The sequence below is a fragment of the Pseudopodoces humilis genome, chromosome 11 (genome assembly GCF_049639895.1).
Source record: "Pseudopodoces humilis isolate 2021_Gansu_Grassland_sample_001 chromosome 11, ASM4963989v1, whole genome shotgun sequence".
NCBI lineage: Eukaryota > Metazoa > Chordata > Aves > Passeriformes > Paridae > Pseudopodoces > Pseudopodoces humilis.
In genome coordinates, this window is record NC_142210.1 from 7,790,949 (window position 1) to 7,806,939 (window position 15,991).

The window sequence follows — 15,991 nt, forward strand, 5'->3', positions numbered from 1 at the left end:
GGACAAAACGTGTCAACCTAATAACTGTGTTAGGGTACTTCAGAGATTAAGGGAAGGCTGGCAGATGTGCAAGGTGCAAATACTGAAGCCACTAAAAAGAAACAGCAACAGAACTCTGCTATCTTCTGGAATCTGTGGTGACTGAGACCACAGGAAGCCTCTCAAGAAATAGTCTCCATTTCAGAACAGCTCCAGAGCCATTTTGATTACTGCAATCATTTGTTCATGGTTTTAACAGTGGTGGACAGAGGAGGACCCTCTGGTGCTCCCCCACTCCCACAGCAGGGTGTGTGTCTCCTCAGGGAACAGACACTGGGCTCTGCCAAAGGCCCAGGGAGGGAGGGAGGTGTGTATCAGAGAGCAGGAGGCTGGCAAAGAGAAAGCCCAGGACAGAGAGCATCCCAAGCCAGCTCCCGGAGGGTACCGCTGCAGGTGTGCGGGCACACGGGCTGGGGCTCACACGGGGAAGCCAGAACCACCTTCTGCAGTTTGTCAACAAACACAGCTGGATCTAAGCAGCTCCTGCTACACTTATCCAGCAGCCACGGCCCCCAAGCATTTCTGTGAAACAGTAGAGGGACTGCCCACACACCCGCTCTTTAATTTGTGTTTACTTGTCTCTTCAAAAAGCCCAAAGAAATCTTCTATACACAGCAGCTAAGTACAACAAAACTCAAGCATCAGAAGAGTTCAGCCAACTTGTGCCCTACGATTGATCTCCTATTTCTCCCTCCACTTTCCTTCTAATCCTGTTTATAATTACACAAGCTGTCTGATCTTCCCAAAGCTATCAATTCCCTCAAATCCATTTTCAAATTGCCATCCTTGAAAGAGCCTGGGCAGCAGATCAAGCGCTCTCAGCTTGACACAACCCACGCCACTATTGGTGGCTCCCCTGAAATGCCGGGGGGTGCAGCTGGCCAGACCCCGAGCAAGGGCTGCCAAGACCCAGCCCCAGCAGAGATCAGGCGGAGAGAAAGTATTGATCCTCTCCTTTTAACATGCTAATTTACCCAGTGGCTGCTTCAATCATTACCAGGCTGGACACTTCAAAAGGAAACTGTTTTCAAAGCAGCGATGTCTTTTTCAGCAGCAGAAAAACTTAAACTGAAAACAAATGAATTCAAGCCCCAAGTTCACAGAAGCACTTGCAGGTATTCTTCAGCTCCCCAGACAGAGATGTTTGATGTATGGACAGACTTGTTAATTAGGGTTATTAAAATGTGGCCTGGCAAAAACCCTCTGGGATGTAAAATAAGAAAATGCACACCCTCTAAGTGCACACTTTAACAAAAAGATAGCCCGTACTTGTATCAAAAATATTCAGCCATAACCTCTGGAACCGTTCCATTGATTCCCACACACACACACTTCTTAGGAGAAGAATAAAATGTATTTAAAATTAAATTTCTGTAATTCAATTTCTGCAATTCAGCATCAACACTGGAGAACATTTTGGCCTTTCTTAGCATTGATAATGGAGAAAATAAAGGCAATTGTTCAATCCCTTCAGGCCGCTGAGAGCACACAGCGAAGGCCAGACAAAACCCTCGGTGTGACAGAGACATTATTAAAGTATTTTGGGAAGCAGCAGCAGCATTATTGACTGACGCCTTTGCTACCAACACTCGCCTTTCAATCACGGGCTAAATACAATGCCAGGAATGGATACAATGGCAGGGTTTAATTAACGGTCTGGGCAAGTACTGAAATATGTTACATTACACAAGTTTTGCAGACAGAACAGAAATCAATTCAGTGCTTTGCATCGGTGTTTGTGGCTCATATCACACTCCTAGGAAAACCTGACAGGAACTATGAAACCCGGGAGTGCTCTCCAAACTAGGGGAAATAATGAGCTGTGGCTCTCACCCACAGCATATTACCCTGTTTTTGCAAAGATTGAAGAGCCAAAAACTTGAATTTCCCTTGAAATATGTCTTGATTTCCAAATGCAGGAAGAGCTGAAGTCCCCAAGCTCAGTATGCTCCCTTCTCCGCTGGACCCTGGCCTGGGACAGCCCCAAGCCACTGAGCCCAGTGCTGGCTACACCAGCCATCCCCCTCCACACTGACATGCCCTGGCAAAGGAGGGAATGCGGGATGCTGCTGACCTCTAACCCCTAAGCTGCAGGGGACAAAAAGCTGCAGCAGAGAATAGGAAAATGGGGAGAACTGACTATCAGCCTGACCTTTGCTCTGGAGCAGGCAGCAGCATCACACCAAACTCATTCACAGAAACAAGGCATGAGGAGATAACACCAGAAAATACAAGCAAAATGGAACTTCCTTCCTTGCCACTAAATTGTCAGCTTTATGGGACTTCATGCTGAACGGTATGAAAAAAAAATCCAATTTGCTTTGAAGCACATTAGTCTAACATCCTAATTATTGTTTACATTGCCATTTGCCTTCTATTAAGAATTGAATAATTACCCAGCACTCCATAGTTTAAAAATACAAGCAAACAGGATTATCTGGGTAATTAAGACACTGTACTGCAGCTTTGTAGTAGGGCTGTACAAAGCCTTCACATACACAGGCAGAAGCAATAGGTATTGATCGCCGTAGCTCAAATGATGTTTTGAGGATGTGTAAGATGGGTCCCTCATTAGGAAAAGGTGAGCAAAAACTTCTGACAAGTGAGGAGGGGCAGAAGCTACCTGCAGCTAGGACACTACATTCAGCCTTTATCTCAGTCACAGACATCTGGTGTGCCTATGGAAAGTTATCCAGGCTTCATCCCTCCATCCTCCGGCTGCTGCAGCTCGGGAGCATCCTGCCTCCTCCTCCTCGCTTCATCCCTGCATCCTCCGGCTGCTGCAGCTCAGGAACATCCTGCCTCCTCCTCCTCCTGCCCAGGACCCCATGTTAGCCCAGGCTGCTGAACCTGCTGCTCCTCTGCAGCCTGAGCTGTGCAGCACCAGGCCCCCAGTGAATATAAAGCCTCTTTCCCAGCACACCTCCTTCAGTGAGTTTGTACAGATTAACTCAAAGTTAGTGAGATTTAAACCCACCCATCTAAGGGAAGTAGAAAAAGCAGACCAGTAAATGGAGGTTTTTCTAGGCATCCATGACTAAATGAGCCAAAGCAAATACCAAATGTATAGTATAGCTTTTTTTTGCTTTTTTTTCCCTCCAAACCTTAATAGCCCATCCATATTGCACTTTGAACAGCATGACCTCCCCTTCTGGGTGACTGTTAGGACAAAAGCAAAGTTTTTGCACGTTCCTTTGTTGTTTTAAAGAGCCTTTCCTCCATTTAATTACACCACCAGGTTTCACACTGCGCAGTTTACTACCCCTGTGAAATTACCTTCAAGTTAAACACTAATTGGACATCCAACAAAAACGAAAACCCCCCACAACCACGTTTTTCCTTCTGTTTCTTATAGGATGTAGCCCCAACACGATCGGGATCCCAATTTCGTAACACTGATTTATAAAGACACAAAATGAAAACCAGTCCTTAAAAGAAATACAGTACATTCATGCAGCATGTGTTCTAACTTATATCAATAAACCTTTCAACAAATCCATTCTGAACAAGCCTATGTTTTGGGAGCATTTAATGAGCCTCAGCTTTATTTCAAGCCAAAGGCAATTTTAAGTAAAGTTGAAATAAAGAGAAGTTAAAAAGAAAAGAAAGCCACTAAAACCAAAAATAAAATAAAATATGGGTTCTCGTATAATCATGAGGCTTAAGAAAGCAGAACTTTTCTCACAGATTATTTTCATTCAATAAATAAAGACAGCAGAGCATTTCTACATGTTTACTTACCCAAGTTCTGGGAGCCCCTTTTCACCACACCATAACCATGGGCCAAGGCCAGCCCAGACAGCAAAGGGAAGGGCACCAGCCCAGGCCTGAGCAGGTACTTGGCACAAAGCATAGGAAATGTCAGAACTGTAGTGCTGCTTTTTCATGCCCTAAGTGCACACTTACAGCCCGGAGGGGACCCCACCTCCTGAACCTCATCATCCCCCCAGCTGAGGCTGCAGCTACAGAAGAGCTTGGTCATCACTGGTGAACATCTGGAGATGACACCCAAGGGCCTGCAGCCCCTCCAGGCATGAGAAGTGGAGCTTCCACTCCCAGGCATCGTTTTAGCGGTGCTCAGGGCTTGAGCACAGCGCTGTTCCACACAGCAGCTGGAAGGGAGCTGCACTCTGTCCCAGGAGCACCAACCAGCCATGGTCAGGACATGAGGAGCACACTGAGCAAATATTATACTGTCTCTTAAACAAAGAGCTCAAAAAAACCAAAACAGAATTCATTTGCATAAAATCCAAATCTTTTGAGCTCTGCATAAACAGAAGAAGATTTTGGCTGGCGTTTCCAAAGGAAGCTCTTATCTCCTTTGTGAAATGGGGAAATGGGTGTGCTACTTTGCATGAGGGTGTATACAAAAGATGTAAATGAGGAATTCGCTGCATGCAAAAGGCAAAGCGGCCGACAGCTGCCAATCCCCATTCACAGGGAGAGCTTCCCTAGTCTCTAGCAGGAGGAAGGAGAAGGGAACCAACATGTTTGCTTCCCAGGGAGGTGAAGCAGGCTCTGAATATTCATAAAATGGCCGTTTAGTCATGGGAGTGTTAATTGTCTCTGATTCACAAAACTGTGTGACCTCACCTGCTCCCTGCAACATATGAAAAGGATGTCACATAATGGGACGAAACCAGATAAGATATTTATCTCACAAGTTTGGGGGGCTTTTTGATGCAGTCTCAAAAGACCTTAGAGTACTGCTGAGCATTTCTTTAATCACTACTCACAAGCACAATAAAGACCAAGCTCAGTGGAGCATATTATTAGACAGATAATAACCCTTACCCAGCCAAGATCTAAATACTGAACCCATCACACACTGGATGAGTTGTCTGGAAAGTCTTGGATTGCCTTTTTTTTTTTTTTAATCCTACAAGAACACAAACCAGAAGATGGGCTGGAAGTCCCACTAAAGACTGACTACCCAGACCTACCATGAAATTCATTACCACCACAAAGCTCACATGGCTTTGGTTCTGAGGATTGTGCTTTTCACCAGTAACACACAGAATAAGAACCAGATATTGCTCCCCTGTGTACTAGCAGAAGTCTAGTCAGAAATTCAAAAGGAAGCAATCACAGCCTTTCTCCAAGCAATACATGAAGGGACAATTGTTTGGCAGCTGTAACTTGACTTCTGAGGAGGCCAGGCAGGAGAAAAGCAATAGAGCTCCTGCAATGACATTTAAATGCAGATTTTGAAATGCACCAGGTGGTACAAGAAAATCACAGAGGGAGCAACCCTTGGAAGATCTATTGAGCTACATGAGAACATAACCAAATCAGCAGAGAAGAGAACCAACTAAATTTGGTTCAGACAGACTGTGTTTCAGTATCGCTCCCAGGCCCCGCCTGTAGCTTCCGTCTTCTTAGCTCCTTTTAAAACGTAACATGTTGGGTCTGTGCATTTTTTTCCCCTGCCAAAAATAATCAACCTGAAAAAAAAAAATCTTTCTGAAATCTCAAATCTGCACAGTCTTAGTCACCCTTCTGATCACCCTTTTGTGCAGACAGACTGTACATCAGTGCTATTTTGACAAAAAAGTTATCTATGACTAAAACGGGAAAGCACACACAAATTACTTTACTTCCCCATCCTCAAAAAAATCCACCATCCAAGAATCTTATCACAGAAAAACATATAATTAGACTGTACACTTTTGATGTAAACCGAACTGCTGCTTTCAATGATCACAGTCACTCTTCAAAGCCTCTGAGATAAAAAGAATCTTATCATTCAAATTATTACTTCTTAGGGATGCTCTTATCAAAGTTTGAAGGAAAATTCTAAAAACAGCAGTGATATGAAACCAGGACTGAGCCATATTTTAAATGACACTGGATTTTCTGCCAATTGGCCAATTCACAACTCAGAAAAAGCAAGTGTAGATGAAGACAAAGCTGTTGGCTCTCATAACCTTTACAATATCACAGTAAAAATCTCAACTGTCTCACATATTTATACTAAATGGCAGGTCTAAAATTGAGATTTGTAATTTCACAGCATCAAAATCATCACAGATGGCTACAGTCTATTGCTTCTTTAATCTGTCTTTTCTCCCTTCCTGCTTGTTTTCCCCCCTCCTCCTTTGAGTTAGAAAGATACGTGTTTTATCATAAGGAAATCGTAACTAAATCCAAACCACATTTTATTAATGTGTAACAAAACAATTTACATAACAATGATGAGTACAAGTGAAGTTTAAAATTACTTTGTCTCAGCTTTGCCCTAAAGCACTAATTGCCTTAGCCTTGAGATGTGCCACTATTTGGGATAGTCATATTCCAGCAACAATGTTCCACATTCATATTCTTCTAAATGGATAGCCACTAACATAGAACATTTGAGGGAGAATAAACAGTAGTAGAAATAGCAAACTGGATTTTTTTGGGGGGGCATCTAATTCACAGCTACAAGTTGCTACAGCAAGCAAAGAAACAGAGCTCACGTAAAATTTCTACTATCAGGACCAATTTTGCAGAACCATTGCCATGACAGGCCTGTGAAGCTTCCCAATTAAATATGGATTAAGTACTTTGCTCCTTTTCCTTCCTGTCCCACATTTTTGCATATATACATACGCACACACAGATGCTCAGTAAGACAATCATCATCAATAAAGTCAACTGGAAAAAAAATAGCAGTCAGAGAAAGGACAGTTTTTTGTCATCATATTCAAACACCTCCATACCACCAACACAATTTTTCAAAAATCCCACTTGAGGTCAGAAAGTCATTAACTCCCACTACAAGAACTTTGGATGTGAAAAGGCTTTCCATTACGCTTCCCACACACACATCAGAAATTACGCAGAAGAATCTCAAGGAAAATGTATTATTTAAAAGTTGGGAGGGTGAGTGAACTTGAAGCAGCTTGCAGGACAACTCAAGGGCCAACTGGTCTGTCCCAGCACTGTGTGGCAGGGAGCAGGTCCCAGGAGAGGACAAGGAGCTCCAACATAGACTGGGGGTCTCCCAACAAGTGCAAAGCCCCAATCCACTGGCCAGAGCTATTCCTGCCCACTGAGCTTTTGTTAAACATTTAAGATCTTAATCAATCCTAACTCCGACCCTAGGATCACAGGGGAAGATGGATGAGGAAACAGACAACCTCTGACCTTTTGTTGTATTTGTCCTGCCACAGTCAACCTATTGAAAAACAATTGAGGTGGAACCTGCTCACCAGCTCTCGTCCCACACCAACGCCCTTTCACATCACAGCCTTTCCCAAACTCAGTCTCTTCCCCTGCCCCCAGTCCTCTCTACCAAAACCACAGGAATCCTCGCACTTCATCCTCCTCCTCCCTTCCAAAAACCTGTCAGAGCAGAACATTAGCTGAACGATTAAGCAAAGAGTGGAAAGAAAAGGGGAAGCCTCATTCAGTAGTGTCAAAGGCCAAACTGCTTGAACAGCCTGCTGGAAACCGTAGAGAAGCTGCACAGTTCTGGTGAGCTTCATGAGTTCATCAGGAGGAGCTTCCCAGTTAACTGTTCTGGCTGGAGAATGGCAAATGTGAGAAAAGGAAACCACAAGTAACAGCTGATGAAATGAGTTTAGCACTTTCAATTATGCGCTGGCTCAAACGCTCTCAAAATGACTAGCACAGGCCAACTTCACTCTGCAGAGCCCAAGAGACAGACTGTTTCTAACACCTTTGTCAATATGGCATCACCTGATCTTCCTCTTAATTGGGAAATGGAGAACTGGGTTTCCTGAGCCCAAACATCTCCAGATGCAGCTGAGAGCCTTTAGGTAAACTGACAGTCATCCCCAAGGTCTAGTCCAACACTACAAAAATAAGCTTAAAAAGTATGCCACTATAACCACTGCCCATCAGCAAAACCTCAAGAGATTTCCCCTGAACAACACAGGATTTGTTGGACAATTAGCTTACCACATCTGGGCCTTTGACACTGAAAAATGGATGATCTGTGTCAGTCAGAGTGACCCAGTGCTGACCTAATAGGCCTTTAAGAGAAGGTGGAATCATCTCTGTGCAATAAACCAATAAATGCTTCTCCACTTCACTTTCTTCTCTCACAGCCCAGGCTGGTAAGGTGTCAGGAAGCTTTGCTCAGAAGTTATTGAGCTGTAAGAGAACATCTCCCCAGCCACCACTGGGCTTCCCCAGCAGCACCCAGGCAGTACCACAGCCACAGCTTCATACACTTTATGACAAATAGGCCTTCAAGTTTCCATCTCACAGTATGAAAAAAAACAAAAAAAAAAAAAAAAAACCCAAGAAAAATCAGATTATTTTACCCCAGACAGGATGCCCTGTCACTGTGCAGCTCATCCTTCAGTCCTCTGTAATTTCAGCCCATGGCAATTTTGTTGCCACTATGCCACAGATTAGGCTTCTGTCATAGAGCAAAAACTCAGTAAATTAAGGCTGAAGTTCACACATTGCAGTTCTTTCCTACCAAAATTTAATTTCAGTGCATAATAATGAACTTCATATTGACTGTAAATTACCATTTAAAAGAAATCAAGTAGGACACTCAAAAGACACCATTCTCTTAGGAGTCCATCACAGAAGGAGCCAGTTACTTGTTTTGCTAACTTGTTCTCAGTCTCAAGATGATAAAAATGCTCTAGTAAAACACACATGAAGATGAGGCAACTGACTCCAAAGAACCTTTTCTAAAAACATGGCTCCAAATCCCAGAAGGAGCTGAGCACCTTCAATTCAGCACCCAGCAAAATTAAGCTCAGTGACCTGTGCAAGAATCCATTTAAGTTTGATCTTAATTTATGCTTACATGAGCAAGACTTTCAAAGCAGAGGCTAAAGATATTTTATTTATAAACTCTCTTCTCTCCTTCCCTAACCTTCTACAGCTTCTTTATCCAGAAAAGGGATGCAAAGAGAATATAGGCATTGAGGTTTTTTCTTTTAGGCAAATCTTTCTTTTATACAAACTTTAATCCCTAATTCTGCAGCACACAGGATGGTGTATGCGTGTGTGTGGGAGGGTGGGGTGGGGTGGAGACTTTTAGCATTTCTAAGAGTATCCTAGCACCTCTATTATTTAACTGACAATAGAGACTCTCTGAGAAATGAAAATATTTAACAAAGGCAGCAGTGTCAAATATCAAAGGGTATTTAGAAATGGATGCTAGAAATGGTGCTAGAAATTTGCAACAAGTAAAGCACCAAAGATTTCCACTTCCTAAAGTGGGAAAGTAATCCAGCTAAAACTCCTGTCCTGCTTCCCAGACTGGTTCTTAACCTACTGCATTTTCCAAAGTTGACTTTGTCAGAATTTCCTGTGTTTAACAAAGTTCCCTTGAAAGATTTGTCTCTTCAAATAACAGTAGCTCAACTGCACTGCTTTGCAGTCATCCACGTTTTGGTGACTATCACGAGCCAAATCAAATTTAGGCATCTGCTAGAAAATGTGTTTCACCTTCTGCCTATTTCAGCAGTATCATTTGTTTTGCATTATATAATTCTTAGCCTTGCCACCTGGAGCTATTGGACTTCTTCATTAGACCCCTCTGTCCCACCACATCCCAGAGGGCTGCTAATCACTGGCTTTGGTCCATTTACGCTCATCTCCGATTCAATTATGCATTCCACTGAGCCCTAATGAACAGTTCAATATGGCTCATCCTACCTTGGCATTCTCCGTTGCGCTCCTCGTAGCCAGCATTGCACAAGCAGTTGCCAATGGGCACCAGCCATTCGCCATCTGCCCCACAGTACATTTTTGGCACATCCTTCTCTTCTGAGTTGTTGACACAGGAGCCGCGAACCTCCACCAGCGAGGAGGTGTCAGCCCCAGTGATGGTGTCTGGAAACTGCGCCAGGTTCCGAACCGTCAGCGGGCACTTCTTATAGAACACACGGACAGAGACCAAAGCAATGCAGGCACCGACGTCCTGAAAAGCCAAATAAAACCCCTTCTTGCTGAGTGGTCCCACATCCCGGATCTCTGTATTCAGCTTCATGATCCTGTCACCAATGTCCACCTGAGTGAAGCTCTCATCAGCAGCAATGGTGTCTATCTTGGCAAACTGGCTCTCGCGAATAAAACGCTCTTTATCATTGTTTGATTCGTAGTAATAAAGGTTGAAAGTCTCTTTGCAAGTTCCCATGACACCTGGCAGGCTGTTGCAGTCTCTTAGTGTGAACTTGATTTCAATATAAACCCTCTGAGCCCCCTCACGGGGAATCCAATCAGTTCGTAACCAATTATTCTGACTGGGCTCCATCACGTTGCAGACTTGATAGGTGCGGATCGGAGTGTTCTTCTCATCCATGATGCTCACTTCCTCCCACTGCAGGGAGGAAAAGGAGGAGGAGAATACATCAGTATTAAAAGGAACAACAGCTTCACAAAAAAATAAGATGCACTTGTCCCATTACAGTGAAATAGACCAAAAAACAGCCCAGCAGACCAAGCCACAACCAGGACTTCAACTACTTGGACATTAAAGGAAGCACCTGCTCAGGAGAAACAAATTCCAAATCCCCTCATGCCTCGAGGAGCAAGCATGTGTTTTAAGGGCCCTCTGAACCAATGCAAGAATGCTCCCTCAACTGACAGGTTTATTTGCAGTACAGCTCAGTCCACAGCACATTGCCTAGAGCAGGGCTACACACAGAGCTTTACAGACTCACAGAGCAGTGCTGACCTGCAGTGGTTTTTTTCTGCAGCAGGTATCTCATGGACCCTGCCTTGCACCTGGGAATATCCAACAGGTGACACAGCACGGCTTAAGTCACACAGAGAGAGCGGCAATCACATTTCAGGCATTGCTACCACTTACTTAAAAAGCTCTTAAGCGATCCCTTATTATTCCTCTAATCTGCCAACTACTTTCCTGAGCTACCAATATCGCAAACAGACTCAGTAAATTCTATTTTGCAGCAGAAATAGCTGTCTACAGAGAACCAGGTCCTTGATTTGGGTAGCTCTTAGAGAAGGAAAAACAGGTAAAGAGACAACATTGTCAGTCTACCAGCAACACCACCATAACTTTGTTATCTAAACAGTTTCTTGCTAGAGGGAAGGTAAAAAGAGAAATACTACACATCTTTTTTCTTTTTTTTTTTCTGGAGTAAATGTCAGGGAACAGCTAAATTCATATTATCAAAATCCCAAAAAGGTTAGCAGAGAGAGAAAGTGCTGAAAGATTGGGATAGCAGCATTCTTCAAAACAGTTACACCCCTCAAATCAAGTTCAGGCATCTTCAGAAGTGCCAACTAGGCAGCATGATTATGAAACAACAACAACACATGCAATCCAAGGTGGGTACAGAATGGGGAGATGCAGGAGTTCAGCATAATGAACTCAGAAAAGGAAAGTACACATACTCAACAGTTCTGAAAAAAATTGGTCAAAGTATTCTCTTAGACAGAAGAAAGTTTATCACAGTGCTGTACTGGCAGGGAGAGAAGGCAAAGTAGGGGCATTAGGAAAAGAAAACTTTCCAGGAAAAAAAAACAAACCAAAAAACCAGCAAAACCATAGCACTTCAATTTATATTATTCAATTTATCCTTCCCTATAAAAATATTAGATAATGATATGCTGACTAGGTTTACAGGCAATACAATGAATCATATAAAATTATCCTTAGAAAACAGTAAGAACTTTAAAGAGACTTCTCAGAAGTGCTTTTCAGAACTACTGAAGCCATAGCTTTGATAAACAGAAGCCTTCTTAAGATGAAGGGGCTTCTCATATAATATTCTGCATTCTTCTCACAAGGATTGCTCTCATGCAAGTGATTTTTACTTAAAAAGGTTCCAGCTTAGCTGAATCTGTTTACAGAATGACAGCAGTTAGCACCATGAGTCACTAGGAGCAGAAAGAATAATATTTTATTTGCTGCCTAGAGATAACTGCAAATTAAAATGAAGGAGGGGGGAAATCAATACTCAGCATGTCACTCCTTTCCAGAGAAAAGGAAGAAATATATCTTAAAAAGTCATCTATCAATGTAAAGTGTAAGACACTGTTAGTAAGAAGACAGACTTGTTTAATTTAGAGCACCACAGAGCTAGTTTACTGTTACAATATTGTCTTTATGATCCATCACTTTCCATTCTGCTTATCTTCAGATTGCCTACGCTACCAATATTGTGTGTGGTACAAGAGAAAGGAAGAAGCAGAGGGAAATAATACTTGTTGATGGGATTTCCTTTAGTGCATTCACACAATGGAGGATGCTGCTAGAGGATTCAATAGAGAGACCGCTGAGGTCAACAGACACACAGCAACTGAATTCAGCAAGTTTTTGGATCGTGTTCTCAACACACCCATCTGCTGACCGGCACACAAATGTACAGAGTTGGGCTTCTTATTTCATTAAGGCACAAAATTACAAAACAAACCCAAGTGCATCTTTCTGACAGAGCTGAAAAAAACCTACAGACCAAAATTTCCAGCCACTGCAAATGACTTGTAACTCTAAGTATGTGGTCAAAGCTGTAACTTTTTGCTTTCAAGCTGAAATTAAATTTTATAATTCAGCTCTTCCCACAGTTTAATGATGCAGATTAAAACATTCTGGGCACAAAACCTGCTTTTCAAGTGTGAAAAGCAAGAGTAAATCATTAATTACATTTATAATGCAATTCATTAATTCCTCTGGGGCTACTATATAGCTAGTCACTGCTAAATGACTATCTTGATCTCCAGCCCTCTTATCCACACAACACTCAGACCCCAGGAACAGTGTGGTTCAGATCTAGAAAAATACCTTTTTTTAACAGACAAAGTATACACAGTTAAAGAAAAACACTGAAGGAAAAATTCTTCCCAGGAAGATAAAGGAGTTTGTTTCCGCTGCTTGAAATAAATCTGCAGCATATGAAGCAAAGTAAATGCTTTCCAAGCACTGTATCTCAGAAACAGACCATGTACTCTTAAATTTTTCACTACAGGCTTAAAAATAGAACACACGTATGTAGGTTTAGTGAAACGAGTCACGTCCACAATAAGAGCACACATTTTTCCTTCTCAAGCTTGCATGGTGCTTTCAGAAAAAACATGTGGAGAAAGGGGGAATCCAAGAGCCATTAATAATATACAGCTGTCCTCTCATCATTGATTCCACTGCCGACTTATTAAAACTTGTATTTTAGGCTGTGTTTTAATGCACAGCACAGATATCCCTTGGAGAGGTGTCCGAAAGACCCAGTCTCATTAACCGACATTTCCAGGGTGCGGGATTAACAGGGAAGCCCGAGTCTCACCGAGATAGAGCTGTACCTTTCCACGCTGTCAAAAGATGAGGGCAATTGCCTGCAATCAGCACCGAATGTGCACCGTGGGCGCTGCCAGAGGCCTGCCAATCACATCCCCACTCTCTGAAAAACCAAGTTTTGGGGACAGCACAGTGTGCTCAGGCAGAGCACAAGCCAGGATTGTAGTCAAGTTCACCCAGAACAACAATGGGGGAGCAAAACAATCCCCCATTCTCCCATGTTATGGTTATTCAGAGCTTATGCATAATGCATCACCAGCCAACGCAGCCTCGGATTCCTTCCGCTCACTGCTGTTTCCTTAGCTCTGCTTCTTCTAATTATGAGCGGGAACGCACACCAAAAAAGAAAGTAAATTTGTAGGTTTCCTGAAGAATCCAGTGCTTTGGTGTGCACAGGTCCTGATCTTTCAGCACTTTCCTTTTTCAAACACTTTAACTTAGTTACTTCTGCTTAAGGATTCCAAGCTGCTTTTACTCGTTTCATATTAAAAGGATTTTTTTTTTTTTACATTCATGTTTAGTGTGCATTGCTGGCATTTTTCCTTAAATTGTTCATATGAAGAAAGAAAAAGCCTTTCTAATTGCTTATTAAAAGAAAGTCCCATGAAGTACAGTCTCCTCCAGATCTCAGCAACTCCAGAGTCCAACATTCGAAGGAGTTTCCCAGAGACGCACTGGGCACCCTGCAGGTCGGGGCACAGATGAGGGAGCAGCACGGAGAATCCAATAATATAAAGCCAAACCAAAAAATAAAGCTACCTTGTGTGCAGCCCTCTAAGCAAAGGGACTCTAAGCCCAGCAATGAACCTCTTAACGTCATCACATCACCACTGGGCAGTGCATTCGAGCAGCCGTCTGTTCAACAGGACAATTGTAAAACTACATATAAAGAAACTTCAAGGAATCACAGTCAAGCACTGGGAGCTGCAATTTATCTGTTCAGAAGCCAAAACACACGATGTTTACACTCTGAAACAGGACAGCTGTCCCATCATAACAAAAGGTCTTTCGTGTCTATTGATCCCTACTCCTTCATCCAGAAATAGAACGGCAATTGCCCTGAACATCTCCCAGCCGAGACAGTCCACAGATAAAATAATTGCAGTCAAGAATGCCAATTCAGTGAGCAGATCACATTTCTTGTTGGTATTTCAGTTTTAAACAGGCATCTAAGACCATGCCTCAACCAATCTCTTAATTCTGAAACCTCTTTTCTGCCCTTTTGGTTTCCACTTATTCTATGACAGAACTATCCAAAGGGAGTATAGAGTTTCTCCAACAAAGAGTAATTCACTTGGTAAGCCAGGGAAGAAATCTGACCTCCTCACCACAATCAACAATAATCGAGCCATTAGGACTCTCTGAAAGTTACTAATCACCCCCTTTACCCTTTTGATCAGATAGCGGTTTAAAACTTACCCCTCCTTCCAGGGGACTTGCTATCCACCCCAGTTCTCCCTGAACTGATCTGGAATCCAGCAAGGTAACTGCAGAAAGGTACAAATAAAAGATATTAAATTCCAGCTGCCAAAAGGCAATATTAAAATGAATGGTTTACCTGAACGTTTCCATATGTGCGGACCACGATCGCATCCCCCTTCCACTTGAAATGAAATGTTATTTCCGACCGCGTCAATTTCTTAAAAACACTTCGAAACTCCCTCTGAGGAATCGCGCGTTCGTTTCCCGGCTCGCTGGAGCCGCTCAGGGGCGCGGAGGGGAGCGGCGGGGTCCCGGCACACCTGCGACACACCGGAGCGCCTCTCGGAGCGCTGCCCCGGCGCTGGGCACCGCACCTCCCGCCGCCCGGGACAGCGCGCCCGCAGCCGGCGATGGGCTCAGAGCCGGTACTTTCCGAGAGCACGGCTGGGCACCGACAGAGCTGGCAGGGGCTCCCGAGGCGAGCGGCGCCCCACGCCCACACCTCGGGACGGCCGCGGGCTTCCCCCGGACCGTCCCGCAGAACGGGCTGAACCGGGGCCCCGGGGAACGGCGCGGAGCCGCCGAGCGCTCCCGGGGGAACCGGTTTCATGGGCCGCCCTGCGATCGGGGGCCGCCCCGGCGCCGCTGGAGGGAGCGCTGAGGCCCGGCGGCCCGGCCCGCCCGGGGCAGCGGCCCGGGGCGCGGGGGGACGCGCGGGGCAGGCGGCGGCCGCCCCGCCCCGCGCCACCTGTGCCGGCACCGCGGGCGGCCCCGGCAGCGCCGCTCGGGCAGGTCCGCGGCCGCCGGACGGGCAGCGACCGGCCGGGGCAGCGCGGGGCGAGCGCCGTCCCGGCGGCGAGCGGAGGGGGGGGGCGGGGACGGGACGGGACGGCACCGCCGCCCGCCCGGGGACACCGAACTTCGCCCCCGGCGCCCCGCCGGGAGAACGCGCAGCCCGGCGGCCGGCAAACCTCACCTTCGTTGGCGGGATAAACCCGTGAGCCGGTGACGGCGCCGCAGACGCCGACGAGGAGCGGGAGGAGGGCGCAGATCGGGACCCCGGCCATGCCGCCGCGCCCCGGCCGCGCTATCCCAGCGGAATAACTGCCTACATGGGGCGCGCGGCGCGCGCTAGACATTGCCAAGGGGGCGGGGCCCGCCCGTCCGTCAGGCGCCTCAGCCAATCGCCGCCCGCTCCGCGCCGCGCGCCCCGCCCCTTCCCGCCCCGCGGGCGCTCGGCGCGGGGGGCCGGGCCGGGCGCTGGGGGGCGCTCCGGCCGGGCCGTGTGGGAGCGCGGCC

The 15,991-nt window shown here is 45.4% G+C and overlaps 1 protein-coding gene across 4 annotated transcripts in view; it reads right to left on the reverse strand.

Annotated features, from left to right (window-relative positions):
- EPHA4 (EPH receptor A4) overlaps positions 1 to 15,787 on the reverse strand; it is a 105,548-nt gene extending 89,761 nt beyond the window's left edge. For 3 of the 4 annotated variants that reach the window (XR_001331765.2, XR_015773450.1, XM_088061086.1), the window contains exons 1-3: positions 15,669 to 15,787; positions 14,690 to 14,757; positions 9,670 to 10,333 (exon numbers count right to left, since the gene is read on the reverse strand). Coding sequence is in view for 1 of the 4 variants with exons in the window: in XM_088061086.1 (XP_087917212.1) it covers positions 9,670 to 10,333; positions 14,690 to 14,757; positions 15,669 to 15,759 (823 nt within the window). In the remaining 3 variants the exon portion in view is untranslated. The remainder of the gene's footprint in view (positions 1 to 9,669; positions 10,334 to 14,689; positions 14,758 to 15,668) is intronic. The other variant, XR_015773451.1, reaches the window with a different exon arrangement.
- Positions 15,788 to 15,991: the final 204 nt, after the last annotated feature.